Source organism: Rhineura floridana, chromosome 3, assembly GCF_030035675.1.
Source record: "Rhineura floridana isolate rRhiFlo1 chromosome 3, rRhiFlo1.hap2, whole genome shotgun sequence".
Classification (NCBI taxonomy): Eukaryota; Metazoa; Chordata; class Lepidosauria; order Squamata; family Rhineuridae; genus Rhineura; species Rhineura floridana.
In genome coordinates, this window is record NC_084482.1 from 88,033,122 (window position 1) to 88,050,773 (window position 17,652).

A 17,652-nucleotide genomic window follows, 5' to 3' on the forward strand; every position below is an offset into this window, starting at 1 on the left:
AGAAATAAACTGCCCTCTTCAACAGCCCAGTAAAATTTAAACTTGTTCGACTCCTTATCATTAGGAAAGTATAACATATTATACACTCACTCAACCTCTGATGTGTAGACAGGAAAAGGAAACTGTTTTCAGGATTTGCAATGGGTACTAGCTATTGCCTCAAGGTCAGCAAATCTCTTGTCAGTCACAACCCTGACTTCACTTATTGGCTAAAAACCCGAAAGGGTGGGGTTAGAGCAGCAGACTTCTAACAGAAGTTGCGGAGGGGGCTGATATTTTGGTATATATCTCTTGAACCAGACCACCTAGAAACTAAATTTTTTTTAAAATGAAAGCTAAGGGTCCAGAGATTGGGGTGACTCACCCGGAGATCTGGAGAGGACCCCCAAAATCTGGAGTCTCTGGGTGAAAACTGGAGACTTGGCAACCCTAATCCCGCACCTTCCTCCAAAGAAGCCCAGGGCAGCAAACATGTCAATACTTAAACAATATAATTAAAACTTCTAAAAACAGCTTTCTAAAAACAGTTAAAAACTTCTAAAAGCAATCACCTATTCTCAAATAATTTCAAAGTTGCTAGGGACAGTACTTTCAACTATCAAATGCCTGGGTAAACAGGAATGTTTTTAAATTTCTCCTAAAAGTTAGTAGTGAAGGAGACTTACACACCTCACTAGGGAGGTCATTCCACAAATGGGGGACCCCCATTGAGAAGGCCATCTCATAGGTCACCACCAACCAAGCAGCACCAGAATATGTAGAATTGTTTTTAAGTGCTTGTACTGTTTTCATACATGGGACTGCTTAATTGTTTTTACATTTGTTTTATGGTTGCATTTTTTTTAATGATTATATATTTTATTGTTGTAGCCCACTCTGGGACCTTGTGGTGAATAAATAAATACACCATGTCTAGTGAGCATATTCAGTCCTCATTGAGCTCTTTGTGTCCCCTGAGTGGGGTGAGTCTAAATCTCTTTTGTTTCTCCAGGCTTACTTTCTTTTGTGCATGGATGGTGTTGATCCAGTCAAAAATGAATTTGCTCTTAGTATATAGAACACAATATACATATACATACATACATACACACATATATATATATATATATATACACATATATATATATATATATATATATACACACATATATATATATATATATATATATATATACACACATATATATATATACACACACACATATATATATATATACACACACACACACACACATATATATACACACACACACACACACACACACATATATATATATATACACACACACACACATATATATATATACACACACACACACACACACACACACACACACATATATATATATATATATATATATATATATTATAGAACACAATACATAAGGTAAATTGAGCACGCTGCTGCTTTACATTTCTATCAGTACCAAATTAAAGGACTTTCAAGGTCTTACTCTGATGCAGTTTTTCCCCTCCCACGTACTTAGTACAAGAAAACACACAGATGCAGGCAGAGTGATGTGTCTGGTACTTAGAGGGGAAGCATTCTCTTACCTTATACACACACAGCTTGCAACACCATGCCTCAAGTTCTAACACACATGTATGTGGAAGTAAATCCTACTGATTCAAGCAAGTATATACAAGAGCTCTTCATCTTAGCATTTTCTTGCACATAGCATTTTTGGTGTTGATGCTAATTTCCAGGTGGGTTCCATCCACTGTCCAAGCAAAGGTAACTTTATTCTACCCAATTGAGTAATGAGCCAAAAGGACATAATGTGCACAACATCACAGAAGGAGTGGAGAAACCTAGCAGCTGTATGTATGAACCGACATGTTGGTGATGCTAATACAGCAACTTATTGCATAGTAACTACAAGGAAGAGAGAGAGCAGATGTGCATAACTTGGTCTCCTTCAGAATCAACAGCATATTAGCTCCTGATGCCGTATATTTGGCAGCTGAATCCTTGAATTTAAGCACTAGCCTTGTAGCCATAGATGACAAGGGATTTCAAGCAGGCAAGTAAGTGGGATGGCAGAGGAGATATGAAACACTCCACCCCACTTCTATTATCCAGTGTAGAAATGCAGCAGGCTGCCGAATGAAGCACAGAACTCCCCACCTCTCGTCTGCCAGCCTCTAGAAGGCTGGTAAAATGTTTGCAGGCTAGTAATCATATTGGGCTTATTTACACGGCTGAGCTATTGAGACAGTGTCCAGTGCCTTTCCCCCAACATTCTACATTTGGGGTAGGGACTCAATTTCTTGACTCCTCCACTACAGCTGTGTTTGGGCTTCTGGTCTTGCCCCCTCCTGGGGTGTCTAGAAAGCAGCCCCCCCTTTCTCCTTAGTTCATATCCCCATAGTTCATATTACAGGTCAATAGAAGGAGGGGGAACTGCACAGACTTCTCAAACACAGATTATTATAGGTCCCCTAGGACTCAAAAAGCAGAAAAGCCACTTTGTCCATTCAAACTGCATAATGTTTCCTACCTCACATCCATCACAGGCAACAGGCATGGAAAACTGGGAGTTCAGCATCCATAGATGGTCCTGAAGGGAAAACAGTTACAAGGGACAATGGTTATTAAGGGGGTGGCGTTTCATAAATTTTACCCAATGTGTTTTTGTCTAGTATTCTTGTAGAGAGAACCTGTGTAAAAATCAAAAGAAAAACACAGCTGACAATTGTTTGAAAATGACACTATTCCTTCCATCAAACAGAGCACAGATGGCCCACTTCTCAATCCTAGCTGCCTTAGGCATAATCATCCAATATCTCAGAATTTAAGCTATTCCTCACAATATTTCCTCTGGGTCATATAGAGGAGCACCTTTTCAGCCACCCCAGAGCAGAGAGGTTGTTCTTGTTGTCCCACCGAGTCTTGCTCACTGTATTGGGATGAGAGACAGCATCCCTTGGTAACTGCACCCCAACTCTGAACCCACCCCCCACAGGCACAGATAGTTGTATCTTTAACAAGGTTCTGTCTCCTAGTTAAAACACATCTGTTCTCCCAGGCTTTTGGAGGGTCTGGCTAAGTCCACTCTGGAATTCAAGATTGTCTGTATTATGCTACAGCTTGTCAATTTTATTTGTATTCTGTTTTAATTGTTGTACTGGTTTTAGTGTGTCAGAAACTGCTTTGGGACCACACTGTGGTGAAAAGCAGTCTATAAATTTTATTAAATAAATGGTAAATGAATATATGTGTGGATGAAAGTCATCTTTCTTGAATGAATGTGTTGCAGGCTTGTTCATATATTCTGCTGTTGATAATAATAGCCCATAGTTCTAATGTGCAGAATTATGGGATATAGTTATCATCTTGCTTATATAAAACTGTGTGGTAGATATACAATCTGAGAAGACAACTGTCCATAGTATGAGAGACTGCTTAATCAATATTTATTCCTTAAGATAAATTTGTCAACATTTTTGCTACCATATAGTTCAAGGATACTCTTTAACAATTAAGCCATTCAACAGGATGCCACTTAAACTTAATGATTTTGCTCAACCAGCAACTGGTATAAATAGGATTACAGGATGACTCACAGTGCTATCCTCAGTGAATTTACAGGTTAGTACACAGTGCCTACAAAACAACTTCTAAATGGCATAGATAGAAATAACAGTAGGGGTCTAATATGAAAGACTTCATCAGCAGTAGAATTATTCTAATTCCTTTTCAACTAATCATGCCCAGAAGCTGCACAAAATCACGAGCTTTTCAGTTTATGCATCAGTCTGATTTCCCTCTAATGAGGCTAATTTATTTGTTTGTTTCGTTTCCCCACAACCACCTGCTTTTATTAGATTTACTCATATGTTGGATCAAACTAATAATCATATTTGTTTTTAATAAAATGTTGTAGAACTAAATAAACAGAAATATTAGCTTTTTGGATGGTGATAGTATCAGGGCAACAATCCCTCAGTATTGTGGGGGTAGTAAATAAATGAACAAATGTATTAAACAAGTAATAAAGTAATCAAAAGGAGTGCAACTGTTTCTCAGCACACTCTGACCCAGGCACACTTCCCTTGGCCCATTGTTAAGAGACTAGGTCTGATGATTGGCATATGGTCTTTTATAAAAAATTCCAGGCCATTGGCTATAGAAGATTAGCTCCAGCCATCTCTGACAAGTCCTTCCCTGACAATGCACCCTTTTGTCATATATAGCCTGACAACTTCTCTCAGAAAGGTAAAAATATTAGCTTTACCATAAAACTTTAGGAGGATATTGTAATTTCCTTTTTTATTGATTTAGCAAAAAGCATGAGTTCCTTCCCCTTTTGTTGTTCTTGTGGTTTCTTTCAACTAACACAACAGTATAAATTTTAAAATATAGTTAAAAATCAATTTTTAAAATTTAAGATCTCCTCTGTTCCCCAACTATCTTACAGACTAAGCTCCATTTTTCCCTGCAGACCAACACTACACTGGTTAATCTAAGCAGGTGTTTTCATCCCACATTTCTTTTTCTAGCTTCTTAGCACCAATAATAAGTGAATTACAGTACAGTTGTACTACTTTGTCACCACATTTATTGATCAGAAAATTAAACCTAAAACCATCTGTAAAGCACTCTTGCACCACTTTAAGCAGTAATGATTTTCCCCCAAAGAATCCTGGGAAATGTAGCATGTTATGGCTGCTGCAAGTTGTTAGGAAACCCCTATTCCCCCTCACAGGGCCACAATTCTCAGAGCTCCCTGGGAAGATAGATTGACTGTGAAACCACTCTGGGTATTGTGGCTCTCTCTCCTGGAAATAGCCATAGCTCAGTGGTAGAGCATCTGCTTTATATGCAGAAAGATCCAGGTTCAATCCCAGGTATCTCCAAGTAGGGCTGGGAGTGTCCCCTTTCCGAAATTGCAGCTTGAGATTGATAGACAAATGATCAAGGAATGCCCAATCACTTTGAAAGAGTTCAAATCGGCAGGGCCCAATGAACTGCATCCTAAAGTATTGAAGGAACACTGTCTATTATCTTTGCAAAATCATGGAGGATGGGTGAAATGCCGGATAACTGGAGGAGGACTAATGTTGTAGGGGGCTATCTTCAAAAGGGGCAAAAAGCAGGAACCTGGGAACTACAGACCAGTCAGCCTGACATCAATCCCTGGGAAAATTCTGAAGCAGATTATAAAGCGGTCAATCTATAAGCACGTTGAAAACAATGCAGAGATGACAAGAAGCCAACATGGATTTATAAAGAACAAATCCTGCCAGACTAATCTTATCTCATTTTTTGATCAGGTAACCTCCCTGGTAGACTGTGGGGATGCTGTGCACATAATATACAATATCTTGACTTCAGCAAAGCTTTTGACAAAGTGCCCCATGATATTCTAGTTAGCAACCCAGCTAAATATGGGCTGGATGGAACAACTATCAGATGGATCCACAGTTGGCTACGGAATTGTACTCAAATAGTGCTTATTAATAGTTTTTCCTCAAACTGGGGGGAGGTAACAAGTGAGATACCGCAGGGCTTAGTCCTGGGTCCAGTGCTCTTCACATTTTTATTAATGACTTGGATGAGGAGGTGCAGGGAATGCTTATTACATTTGCACATGATACAAAATTGGGAGGAATAGCTAATACCTTGGAAGACAGAAACAAAATTCAAAGGGATATTGATAGGCTGGAGCATTGGGCTGAAAACAACAGAATGAAATTTAACCGGGGTAAGTGCAAAGTTCTACACCTAGGAAAAAGAAACCAAATTCACAGTTATAAAATGGGGGATATTTAGCTCAGCAATATTACATGCGAGAAGGATGTTGGGATTGTCGTTGATCACAAGCTGAATATCAGCCAGCAATGTGATGTGTCTGCAAAAACAGCAAATGCTATTTTAGGCTGCATTAACAGAAATATAGTTTCCCAATTGCATGAAGTATTGGTTCCCCTCTATTCGGCACTAGTTAGGCCTCATCCTGAACACGATAATAGAACCAATTACCTAGTGAGGTGATGGGTTCTCCAATACTGGAGGCATTCAAGAGGCAGCTGGACAGCCACCTGTTGGGTATGCTTTAATTTGGATTATTGCATTGAGCAGGGGGTTGGACTTGATGCTCAAAGAAGAGTTCAGGTGCATTTATGAAACACAAAATAAAATATAACCTTTTAATACACATGTATTATTAAACCAATTCTGTTTTTGTATCTCATCTTGCATAAGCATTGATTTATTACATCTGCAGACTTTCATGGCTGTATGCAGAATTCCAATAGTGATTTTATGTTGGTTTAATAATATATGTGTATTTAATGTCTATATTTTATTTTGCATTTCATATGTGCACCTTAACTCTTCTTTGAGCATTGTGGTTTTTCTGTTAAGGTAGATTTTAACCTTCCAGTCCTTGTTGGTTGGACTTGATTGTCTTATAGGTTCCTTCCAATTCTGTGAAATCCTTGAAAACTGCTGCCAGTCAGTGTACACAATACTGAGCTAGATGGACAAATGGTCCAACTCAGTATAAGGCAGCGTCCCATGTTCCTCTTCACAACCCAAAGTCCTTTTACCACTTCATCTACAATGAGGGCAAGTACCACTCTCTCCCTATAGCTGGTCACACCCCTTCACTCCTGCAAAAGACAGTGATGGCCACCAACTTGAATGGCTTTAAAAGAGGATTAGACAAATTCTTGGAGGATAAGGCTATTAGTGACGTCCAGCTATGCTCTATGTTCACGTTCAGAGGCAGCATTCTTCTGAATACCAGTTGCTGGAAACCTCAGGAGTGGAGAGTGTTGTTGCACTCAGGTCCTATTTGCAGGCTTCCCATAGGCATCTGGTTGACCACTGTGAGAACAGAATGCTGGACTAGATGGGTCATTGGCCTGATCCAGCAGGCTCCTCTTATGTTTATCCTTTGTTTCTTCCAGCCCAACTCTTAAATGAGCCCTTCTCTCGCAACAGACACTTGCTATGTATGCGGTTGTGTAAAAGCAGCACAGGGAGGTTCCATGTGCCCTGTATGTTGGGGAAATTATACACAATGGAATAAAACATGCTCACGGCTATATGCATCTTAATACATGGTCCATAAATACCAAACCCTAAAATATTCCTGGAGGCTGTTCATGAACACCTTCACCTCAGGGTAACTACTGTGTTATCTAGGGCATATCTTCAATTATGCAGCAAAGCAATATGATTTACTCTTACCAGTCAATGCCAAACTAGATTTTGAAAATAACCACCACATGGCTCCAAAGGAAAATACTAAGTCAGAGAGTTTCAATTTGTATCTTAGGTGGAATTCAGCCCTTTATTCATGATTGTTGTAACAGAAGAAAAACTTAGTTATACAAATTCCATTACTGCTTAATGGTGTGGTGTGACCACATTGGTCTCTGCAATCTCATTTGCAAAAAATTAAATAGAAAAATAATGAAGAAGGTCTGTGGTATCTTATTAGGCAAGAAGAATGACTCTGTTCTACCACCCTCTGATTTGTTTTAGAATTTTTCAGAATTTAAGCATCATCTTGTGACCCTGGGCAGACCCCACTAGATTTTCCCCCAGATTTGTGAATAATGTTCTTACTTGTGCATATACTTCAGGTGGGCATAAGTACCTGTTTTACCACACCTGAGAGATGATGAATCATCTCTAATGTTGGAATGTGACACTCCTACAACATAGGAAGCTGTCTTTTACTGAATCACAGCATTGGTCCACTACCTCAGTATTGTATAATGACTGCTAGTGGCTCTTTAAGGTTTCAGCCAGGAGTCTTTCCAGCCCTACTTAGAGATATCGGAAACTGAAGCAGAGACCTTTCTTATGCAAAGCATGTTTTAACACTGAGCTGCTTTCCTGAAGCAATTCTGACTTCAACATATCTTCCAACATTTCACTGATGAAGAAGGGTCACTCCTAGGCATAAGTGGGTGGAGCTAGAACACAGGCTAGCAGCCCAGTAGTGTGGCAGGGAAGACAATAGTAGGACCAACACAGTCCAGGTTCTAAAATGTGTCACATGTAAAAAACAAAACCTAGAAGTGCATAGAAGCAGATTACCAAAGGTAAGCCTCAGACTACAAAACAAATCAAATACATATAATACACATATGAACCATCCTGCACTGATATCATTATATCTGTGACACACTGGTCCTATTTTACAGCAGAGACAACTGAGCTTCAGCAATATTACTAGCTCAAAATCAGACAGTGAATCCATGGCAGAATATTATTCAATCAAATATCATCGTTAAAGAATGATACTTCCTCTGAATATATGCAGAGTGCCTTTCACTTACCACTCATTAACTGTAGCTTCTCTTTCCTATACACTAAGAATTAAGCAGAACTTTTTTTTAGTGATGGCATATCTCCCATGCATTTGAAGTTCCAGCACCTCTCCTTCAGAACTAAGAACTGTCCCCTATGACCATTGCCAGCAAACTACAGGTGGAGGGGGAAACATATTTCTCCTCCCTCCATAAACACAGGAGAGTTTTCAGAATTCTCCCACTTCTCATTATAGATAAGCTCTTTTCCAAAGTACTTCTGGACATGTGCAGAGTGGCTCAACTACTATACTTTCCTGAACATTTAAAATTCAGGAGCAGGTTGTCCACAACCAAGGGTTAACCACTGGCTTTTCAATATAACAGTAGTTGTTCTCCACAACAAGTGTGCCTGTGTACTTTCTCTCATCTATTACTTACCTCACTCCAGTAGCCCAATTCAAAATAAAAGACTCGTCCTATTGCATTGAGTATATTATTCTCTTCTCCCCACCTCCAATTTACCTGCTCAGTGAAAGGTGGCACTAAAAACTCCTCCCATCCTACCTCCTGCACTCCCACAACCATCACTTGCAGCTCTAACAAACTTTCCTTTCCTTTCACAATCTGTCACCCTTATTCTCTGTCTTCTAACTTCTGCTCATGTTTTATTTCACCCCAATCTCAGTGGCTGGTCTGGGGGAATCAGAAACAGATGGCCAGAGAAAGTCTTTGGGAAAGAAAACCCAGAAGAGAAAATGATAAGGTTTTATGCCAGTTTCTTTGCTTGTTTCAGTGGGAACTTAAATATTAATTTATTTAGGTTACTCTATACAGCTCATATTTCATCCTAGAGGATTCCAGGCTGCAGTACAAAACATAATAAACCTGCATACCAGCCTCACCAGAGTTGGCTGTGGAAACCATGTCCAAGTGCCTGGAGTCCGTAAGTGGATGGATGGGCGAGAACAGACTGAGGCTTAACCCCGATAAGACCGAGGTGTTCCTTGTGGGTGACAGAAGGTTGGGAAACATCGACCTGGTCCTAAATGGGGTAAGATTGCCCCTGAAGGACCAGGTCCGCAGCCTAGGGGTCATTCTTGACTCCCAGCTGTCCATGGAGGTTCAGGTGACAGCAATGAGCCGGGCAGCTTGGTATCAATTACATCTGATACGGAGGCTACGGCCCTACCTTCCTGTACATCTGCTCCCACAGGTGATACATGCCCTGGTCTCCTCTCGCTTGGACTACTGTAATGCGCTCTATGTGGGGTTACCCTTGAAAACAGTCCAGAAACTGCAGCTGGTACAGAATGCGGCGGCATGCTTGATTAAGCATAGCCGTCGCCGAGATCACATTACTCCAGTGTTAGTAGATCTACACTGGTTACCATTTGTTTACCGGGCTCAATTCAAGGTGTTGGTGCTGACCTTTAAAACCCTAAACGGTTTCGCCCCAGTTTATCTGAAGGACCGCCTCCAGTATCATCAATTAGGCCGCCTCACTAGATCGGCCACACAGGACCTCCTCTCGGTCCCACCAGTCAAAGCAGCCAGACTGGTGCGGACCAGGGAGAGGGTGTTCTCGGTGGTGGCCCCCACCCTCTGGAATTCTCTCCCGTATGACCTCCGACATGCTTCCTCCCTGACGGGCTTCCGCCGAGCTTTAAAGACCTGGCTCTTCAGGCAGGCCTATAATTTTGGGGTGGATTAGCTTTCTGTTGTATTAATTGATGTTTTATATCAGATATATTGTATATTGTAAATTGTTTTTGTATTGTATATTGTATATTGTATTTTAACCGTTGTTGTAAGTCGCCTAGAGTGTCCGAATAGTCGGACAGATAGGCGACTAACAAATAAAATTTTTTATTATTATTATTATTATTATTATAAAAGCACAATACAATATAAATTCAGGAAAACAGGAGCAACTAAAACCACATCTATAATCACAATGCAGGATATCACCGCATTCAACTCTACATCCTTAAATATACTTGGGCAAATAAGTGGGCCTTTGCTTGGTGCCAAAATGACAAAAGTGTTGGTGCCAAGTATACTTCTAAGGAGAGGGCATTCCACAAATGGAGTGTCAATGCAGAGAAGGCTCTCTGTGCTTCAGGAGGATGCTTAATATTAACAACTGGCCATTCAGCCATTGCAAACGGTTTGCTGGCAACAGCTTTATGTTACTTTCCCCTGAAAAGTATAAACTCAGATGAAATGGTGGGGGAAATACAGGCTGGCATTTTGAAGCAAATGACATTGTGTGGACAATGTGAAAACCTTGCATGCATGTAGAGCACCAGTCCCACACTTACCTGAAAAACACCTACCTGGAAGCACCATCTCTAATTACAACTTAACAGGTCTTCCAACAGTGATACGCAGAGTAAAGTCTCCTTCGGAAGAACTTAGGGCAAAGACACAATTGTCCTAGAGGAGGCAATCCTTCACGTATTTGCGTCCCAAATGAACCTTTTTACACAATGACTCCTACTTTTGTTGTTATGTGCCTTCAAGTCGATTACGACTTATGGCAACCCAATGAATCAGTGACCTCCAACAGCATCTGTCATGAACCACCAGATCTTGTAAATTCAGGTCTCTGGCTTCCTTTATGCAATCAATCCATCTCTTGTTTGGCCTTCCTCTTTTTCCCAGCATTATTATCTTTTCTAGTGAATCAGGTCTTCTCATTGTGTCCAAACTATGATAACCTCAGTTTCATCATTTTAGCTTCTAGTGACAGTTCTGGTTTAATTTGTTCTAACACCCAATTATTTGTCTTTTTTGCAGTCCATGGTATGCGCAAAGCTCTCCTCCAACACCACATTTCAAATGAGTTGATTTTTCTCTAATCCACTTTTTTCACTGTCCACCTTTCACATCCATACATAGAGATCGGGAATACCATGGCCTGAATGATCCCGACTTTGGTGTTCAGTGATACATCTTTGCATTTGAGGACCTTTTCTAGTTCTCTCATAGCTGCCCTGCCCAGTCCTAGCCTTCTTCTGATTTCTTGACTATTGTCTCCACTTTGTTTAATGACTGTGCCGAGGTATTGATAATCCTTGACAAGTCCAATGCTCTCATTGCCAACTTTAAAGTTACATAAATCTGTTGTCATTACTTTAGTCTTTTTGACATTCAGCTGTGGTCCTGCTTCTGTGCTTTCCTCTTTAATTTTCAGCAGCATTTGTTTCAAATCATTACTGGTTTCTGCTAGTAGTATGGTATTGTCTGCATATCTTAAATTATTGATATTTCTCCCTCCAATTTTCACACCTCCTTCATCTTGTTCCAATCCCGCTTTCCATATGATATGTTCTGTGTACAGATTAAACAAATAATATGATAAAATACACCCCTGTCTCACACCCTTTTCTATTGGGAACCAATTAGTTTCTCCATATTCTTTCCTTACAGTAGCCTTTTGTCCAGAGTATAGGGTGCACATCAGGACAATCTGATTGCTTTTAAAGCATTCCATAGTTTTTCATGATCTACACAGTCAAAGGCTTTGCTGAAATCTATAAAGCACAGGGTGATTTTCTTCTGAAATTCCGTGGTCCGTTCCATTATCCAACGTATGTTTGCAATATGATGTCTGGTGCCTCTTCCCTTTCTAAATCCAGCTTGGACGTCTGGCATTTCTTGCTCCATATATGATAAGAGCCTTAGTTGTAGAATCTTGAGCATTACTTGCATGGGATATTAAGGCAATGGTTCGATAATTACTGCATTCCCTGGGATCTCCTTTCTTTGGAATTGGGATACATATTGAACGCTTCCAGTCTGTGGACCATTGTTTAGTTTTCCATATTTCTTGACAGATTTTGTCAAGATTTGGACATATTCAGTCTCAGTAGCTTGTAGCTACTCTATTGGTATGCCATCTGTTCCCGGTGATTTGTTTCTTCCAAGTATTTTAAGAGCAACTTTTACCTCACATTCTAAAATTTCTGGTTATTCATCATATGGTTCCTCCGTGAATGAATATGTCATCCTTGCATCTCTTTTATAGAGTTCTTCAGTGTATTGCTTCCATCTTCATTTTATTTCATCTCGGTCAATCAGTGTGTTCCCGTTGTTTATTCAACATCCCTACTCGTGGTTTGAATTTCCCTTTAATTTCTGTAATCTTTTAGAATAGGGCTCTTGTTCTTCCCTTTTTGATGTCCTCTTCTATTTCTAGACAATAACTATTGTAATGGTTTTCTTTGTCTCTACGTACTAGTAGCTGTATTGTTGCATTTAGGGTTCTGACTGTGTTTCTATCTCCTTTTGCTTTCCTTCTCTCTTTAACCATTTTAAGAGTTTCTTCAGTCATCCATGGAGGTCTTTCTCTCTTTTTAACTAGAGGTATTATCTTTTTGCATTCTTCCCTGATAACGTCTCTGACTTCAGTCCATAGTTCTTCTCTGTCAACTAAGTTTAAAGTCTCAAATCTGTTCCTTATTTGATCTTTATATTCTTCTGGGATGTTATTTAAATTGTATTTTGGCATTATGATTGCTTTGTTCTTCATCTTTATCTTTACTCTGATTTTCGATACAACCAGTTCATGATGTGTACCGCAGTCTGCTCCTGGTCTTGTTTTTGCAGAAAGTATGGAACTTCTCCATCTTCTGCTACCAATTATATATAATCAATATGATTCCTATGTTGACCATCTGGTGATGTCCACATGTACAGTCATCTTTTCGGTTGCTCAAAAAATGTGTTTGCAAGAAACAAATTATTGGCTTCACAGAATTCAATAAGTCTTTTTCCTGCTTCATTTCTGTCTCCTAAGCCCAATTCCCCACAATTCCTAGTTCTTCTCTGTTCCCTACTTTTGCATTCCAGTCCCCCATGATTATCAGCACATCTTGTTTTGGTGTGTGATCAATTTCTTCCTGTACTTCTGTGTAAAATCTCTCTAATTCTTCTTCCTCTACATTTGCCATTGGAGCGTAGACTTGGATGATGGTTATTTTAATAGGTTTCCTGTTTAATCTCGTTGGTAACACTCGCTCAGACCTTGCATTGTAACTCCTAATTGCTTTTGCTACATCACTTCTCACTATTAAAGCAACCCCGTTTCTTCTTGATTTCTCATTTCCTGCATAAAATATTTTGTAGTTGCCCGATTGAAAAAGTCCCATTCCAGTCCATTTTAATTCACTCACGCCAAGTATTGTAATGTTGATATGTTCCATTTCTTGCTTGACAATTTCTAACTTTCCCTGGTTCATGCTTCTCCATTCCATGTTCCTATTGTGTGTGTCGTACAACTCTGGAGTCTCCTTTTGCATCTGTGCGCATCAGTCTCTGGACTTCCTTTTGGCTTTGACCCAGCTGCATCATTAGTCACAGCACTGCTCATATTTGTCATTTGTTCTTCCCCAGTAGCTCGGTGAGTGCCTTCTGACCTGGGGGTCTCATCTTCCAGCACTATCTCATGTTGCATTTTGGATACTCTGTTCATAGGGTTTTTGTGGTAAGAGATATTCAGAGGTGGTTTACCATTGTCTTTCTCTGAGTTTGGATGCATGTTAGTCTGGTGTTTCAGCTTTGACCATTCCGCCTTGGGTGCCCCTGCTAGGAGTCTAGCCTCTTGGTCTAGACTCCTGACAGCATTGCTCTCAGCTTCTTCAACACACTCAAACCCCCTCACCACGTTAAGGTGTGCATCCTAAAGAGGGGACTCCTTCTACACCAGTTGCTAATGTGGGAAGTGAACAGTTGTTGGCATCCTTCTCCAAATGCAGGGTAGTGGGGTTTTATCATGACAGGGTTCTGAAAGCTGTGGCTGTGCCAAGAGTTTTAAGGGGAAGTTTTAATCAGTGCTCAGACCATATTCAGCTTGAAACAACCATTGTATGATATAAATATTACTGTTACTCACAGGTTTAGCAGCATCAAAAATATGTGAAAAGTTTATTACCAATAATGTAGTTGCCTGTTTGGGCATGCATTGATCTAATACTTCCACCAAGTGTTTTAATTTTAGATTATAATAATGTATTTTAAACTTATAAGTAGTTAAATTTTATTAATTTCATTTAAGTAATTAGATCCTTTGTTTTTATATGTTATACCTGCTGAAAACAGTTTTATTGTTTTGATGTTTTAATTCTGTCCTCTTTTCTGCATGCGCAATGGCCTATGGCCCAAGCAGTAAATAATAATAATAAGCAAAAAACTATGCAAGTGACAGTGGGATTGCTATGGAAATATCAAAAATAACAAGTGCTCTATTTTGAACAATTGTCTGTTTTATGATGCTCTCCAGATAATAATACATATTAGTATACTTCTGCATACCTAGACTCAAGAAATGGGCTACCATTTTCAAGTGCACAATGAAATTCACTGGAGCCTGTGTTTCTTACTAACATACTTATTTACATGATGCACATGCAAATTTGGTTGGCACCACACTGCAATCTGAAACTTTTTTCATGTCAAATACATAACTGCAAAGGGAATTTCTCCTAAATTTCAGATTTCATTGTGTTGTCAACTGTTATTCAATCAACAGTTATAGAAAGATTACTCTAAGTACATTTTCTTGAAAACTGTAATAGTTACAGCAACGATTCTTCTTCCAGCTATTATGTAACCAAATACAATTATGGGATTGATAATGAAACATTTAGAGTTAGGATAAATATTGCATATTTTGAGGTTGCACCTCAGCATAGTATTTGTAGGTTAGCTAAGAGACTCATTTTGCGCATTGCAGTGTACATGATCACACATATTGACATTCCAACACAAGGTGAAAGCACTGCAAATGTTGGTAAACCTGGCAAAATTTCTGGAATTAGTTATATTCTACAGAGACATACACACCACCTTTATTTCATTATTTGAGAACTTGGGTGACTACACTAAATCCAGCAAAGAGCTACGCCTCCTCATGTCCCATTGGAGTAAAATACAAGGACACCACAAAAACAGCTAAGAACAAGCTGGAGCTGTAACAGAAGGCATGCACCCCTCTTACCGTCATGGGCATAAATGACAATTTTGATGAAGTAAAATATAACTAGTGCCCCCCTCTGTCACAAGGTGAACACCTTTGCATAAAAATTGAAAGTTCTCTGAAAAATTCAAATGACTGCTGAAGCTGTTGCACAAACACAATTGGTTGGAAGGAAAATATGCAAGAAAATGATCTATTGACCAATATACTGTAACTATGAAATCCTGTTTAACCAGTTTCCCCATTGCAATTACTGCAAAATATCAAAATATACAGCAACAACAGAAGTATACCATCACTAGAGATATCAAGGTTCTCTCTCCAGAGTAATGGCAACCTCCAAAAATGTACCTGTAGAAAAGTGAGATGGAAACTACCAAAACCAGAAGCAGAATCTAAATGTTCCTACTCAAATAAAAACAATAAGAACACCAGAGTTATCCCAAATCTTTACTGGCAATAAAGATTATTAGTTTAACCCTCCCTCTCCTTCATTATCTAGGTAGTAAGAATTATGCAAATATCAAAGAACAGGTAATTAGCACCTCAGATTTTAAACTTAAATTCTTACTCTGAAACTTAAGGTACAAAAAAATTCACTAGTACAGTAGTTCTTAACCTTTTTGGGATCATAGACCCCTTTGAGAATCTGATGAAAGCTATGGACTCCCATAAATAAATACTTTTTTATTCCATTGGAAATTGATTTTTGTGTGTGTCCAGTTTATGGACCCCCTGAAGCCCATTAACAGACCTCAGGTTAAGAACGACTAGACTAGTATAAGACTCAAACTAGCTGAGAATACTTTGTTTCATCCAATAGTTAGGTCTTCCATGTTAAATTTGCAGACTCTTATTTTCTGTCCTTTAGGGCAGAATAAGTGTGTCATGCTTGTTATCTAGTTGAGATTTGTGCTTCCCAAGTTATAGTATTTAAGCAGAGTATACCCATCTAAAAGTTGCATTCTTTGTCAATGGACAGGTTGTGGGGAAACTTTTTTTTTCTTTATCAAAGAATGCCAGCTTCCTCAAGACTGTGGTTGGGAGAGCCAGTAATGTTCTTGAGCTGACTTACTCAGATAAACCTTGGCATTAAGAACATATTAGCATGCGATGGCAACAAGACAGAAGAGGAGATGTAAGCATTAACATTTAGCACTGTAGTCAGTGCTGATATACTTCGGAGAGGAAGGAATACGCAGAGGATGGATAATTACTCCTGTCTGTTCTGAATTTGATTTAAGGCTTTTCAGTTTCACATGTCCATCTGTTCCAACATTCTCTCTGAGTGACAAGCCTTCATTTCAGAACACTTCCTTTTGTCAAAATGTTACTCAGAGCCATGTCCCACTCTACTTTAAAAAGTTAAGTGTGCTCCTTGGGGTGGCAGCTGTAGGTAACTACAAGAAATGCAAGAGCTGGTGCATGGTATGCATATCTGCTTTGGACAACAGACAAAATTATGGAAGTAGCCCCAAATGTCACTCACTTTCTCTCCAAGAAACACACACTGGTTATGATTCACACAGTATGTTTTTAAGGATTTTAAACATATACCCAAAGTATCAGTCTTTCTAACTTAACATGAAAACTCTTTCAGGTTCTGGATGCTTAGGGGTCAAGGGTACAAACGTCAGTGTGGGAAAACAGGAAATAGGAAAGCTAGAAAAACTAAAAATATCATCCATACATTTAAAAGTCCTCAAAATGTATTGCATCCTGGAAAACAGAAGCTCTGGAACGTAAGGCTTCTAGATAAGATATTTCCAGTTCAAGTTTGGCAAGGTGGGGTGTAAGTATTTCTCTAAGCAGAAACCTAGGCTTACTTTAAAATAACTTTTTAATGCCATGACAGTGTTGATCCATTATATTCATTTTATAGAGAAATAACTGAGGTGACAAAAGGAAGTGTATTCATATCCTGATCTCCAGTCAAAATTAAGTTGGTCTAAATTTATATTTTGAATAATAAAAAGTCTTCATTTGCTACAAAGGCAGTCTCTCTCTCCTCCTTACTGTTCTAGAACAGGAGTCCTCAACTTTTTCAGACCCAGGACCTTCAATCCAAACATACATTTGGGGAACAATTTCTTAGTCTTTTACCATATATTTGCATGGTGGTAGAGCTGCGGTTGCGACCCACTTTGGATCAGGCTGAGACCCAGTAGTGGGTTCCAACCCACCAGTTGAAGACCAGTGCTCTAGAGCATTGATCTTCAGTTGGTGGGTAAGGACCCAAAACTGGGTCACAAGACAACCTGAAGTGGCTTGTACTTGACTGCAAATACCATTTGCTTTCACATGTTCATTCAGAGGCAGATTGTCACTGAATACCAGTTGTTGGGGAGCAACAACAAGAGAGGACCACAGCTGTATGCTGGACTAGATAGATCTTTGGT

At 39.3% G+C, this 17,652-nt stretch overlaps 1 protein-coding gene across 6 annotated transcripts in view; it reads right to left on the reverse strand.

Moving 5' to 3' along the window:
• The window catches only part of HTR4 (5-hydroxytryptamine receptor 4), a 357,168-nt gene that overhangs the window by 226,642 nt on the left and 112,874 nt on the right, over positions 1-17,652 (reverse strand). For 3 of the 6 annotated variants that reach the window (XM_061616828.1, XM_061616830.1, XM_061616829.1), the window contains exon 2: positions 2,502-2,561. The exons of the other annotated variants lie outside the window; for them this stretch is intronic. In XM_061616828.1, coding sequence (XP_061472812.1) covers positions 2,502-2,512 — 11 coding nt within the window. In that variant the 5' untranslated portion in view covers positions 2,513-2,561. The remainder of the gene's footprint in view (positions 1-2,501; positions 2,562-17,652) is intronic. 6 annotated transcript variants of the gene reach the window in all.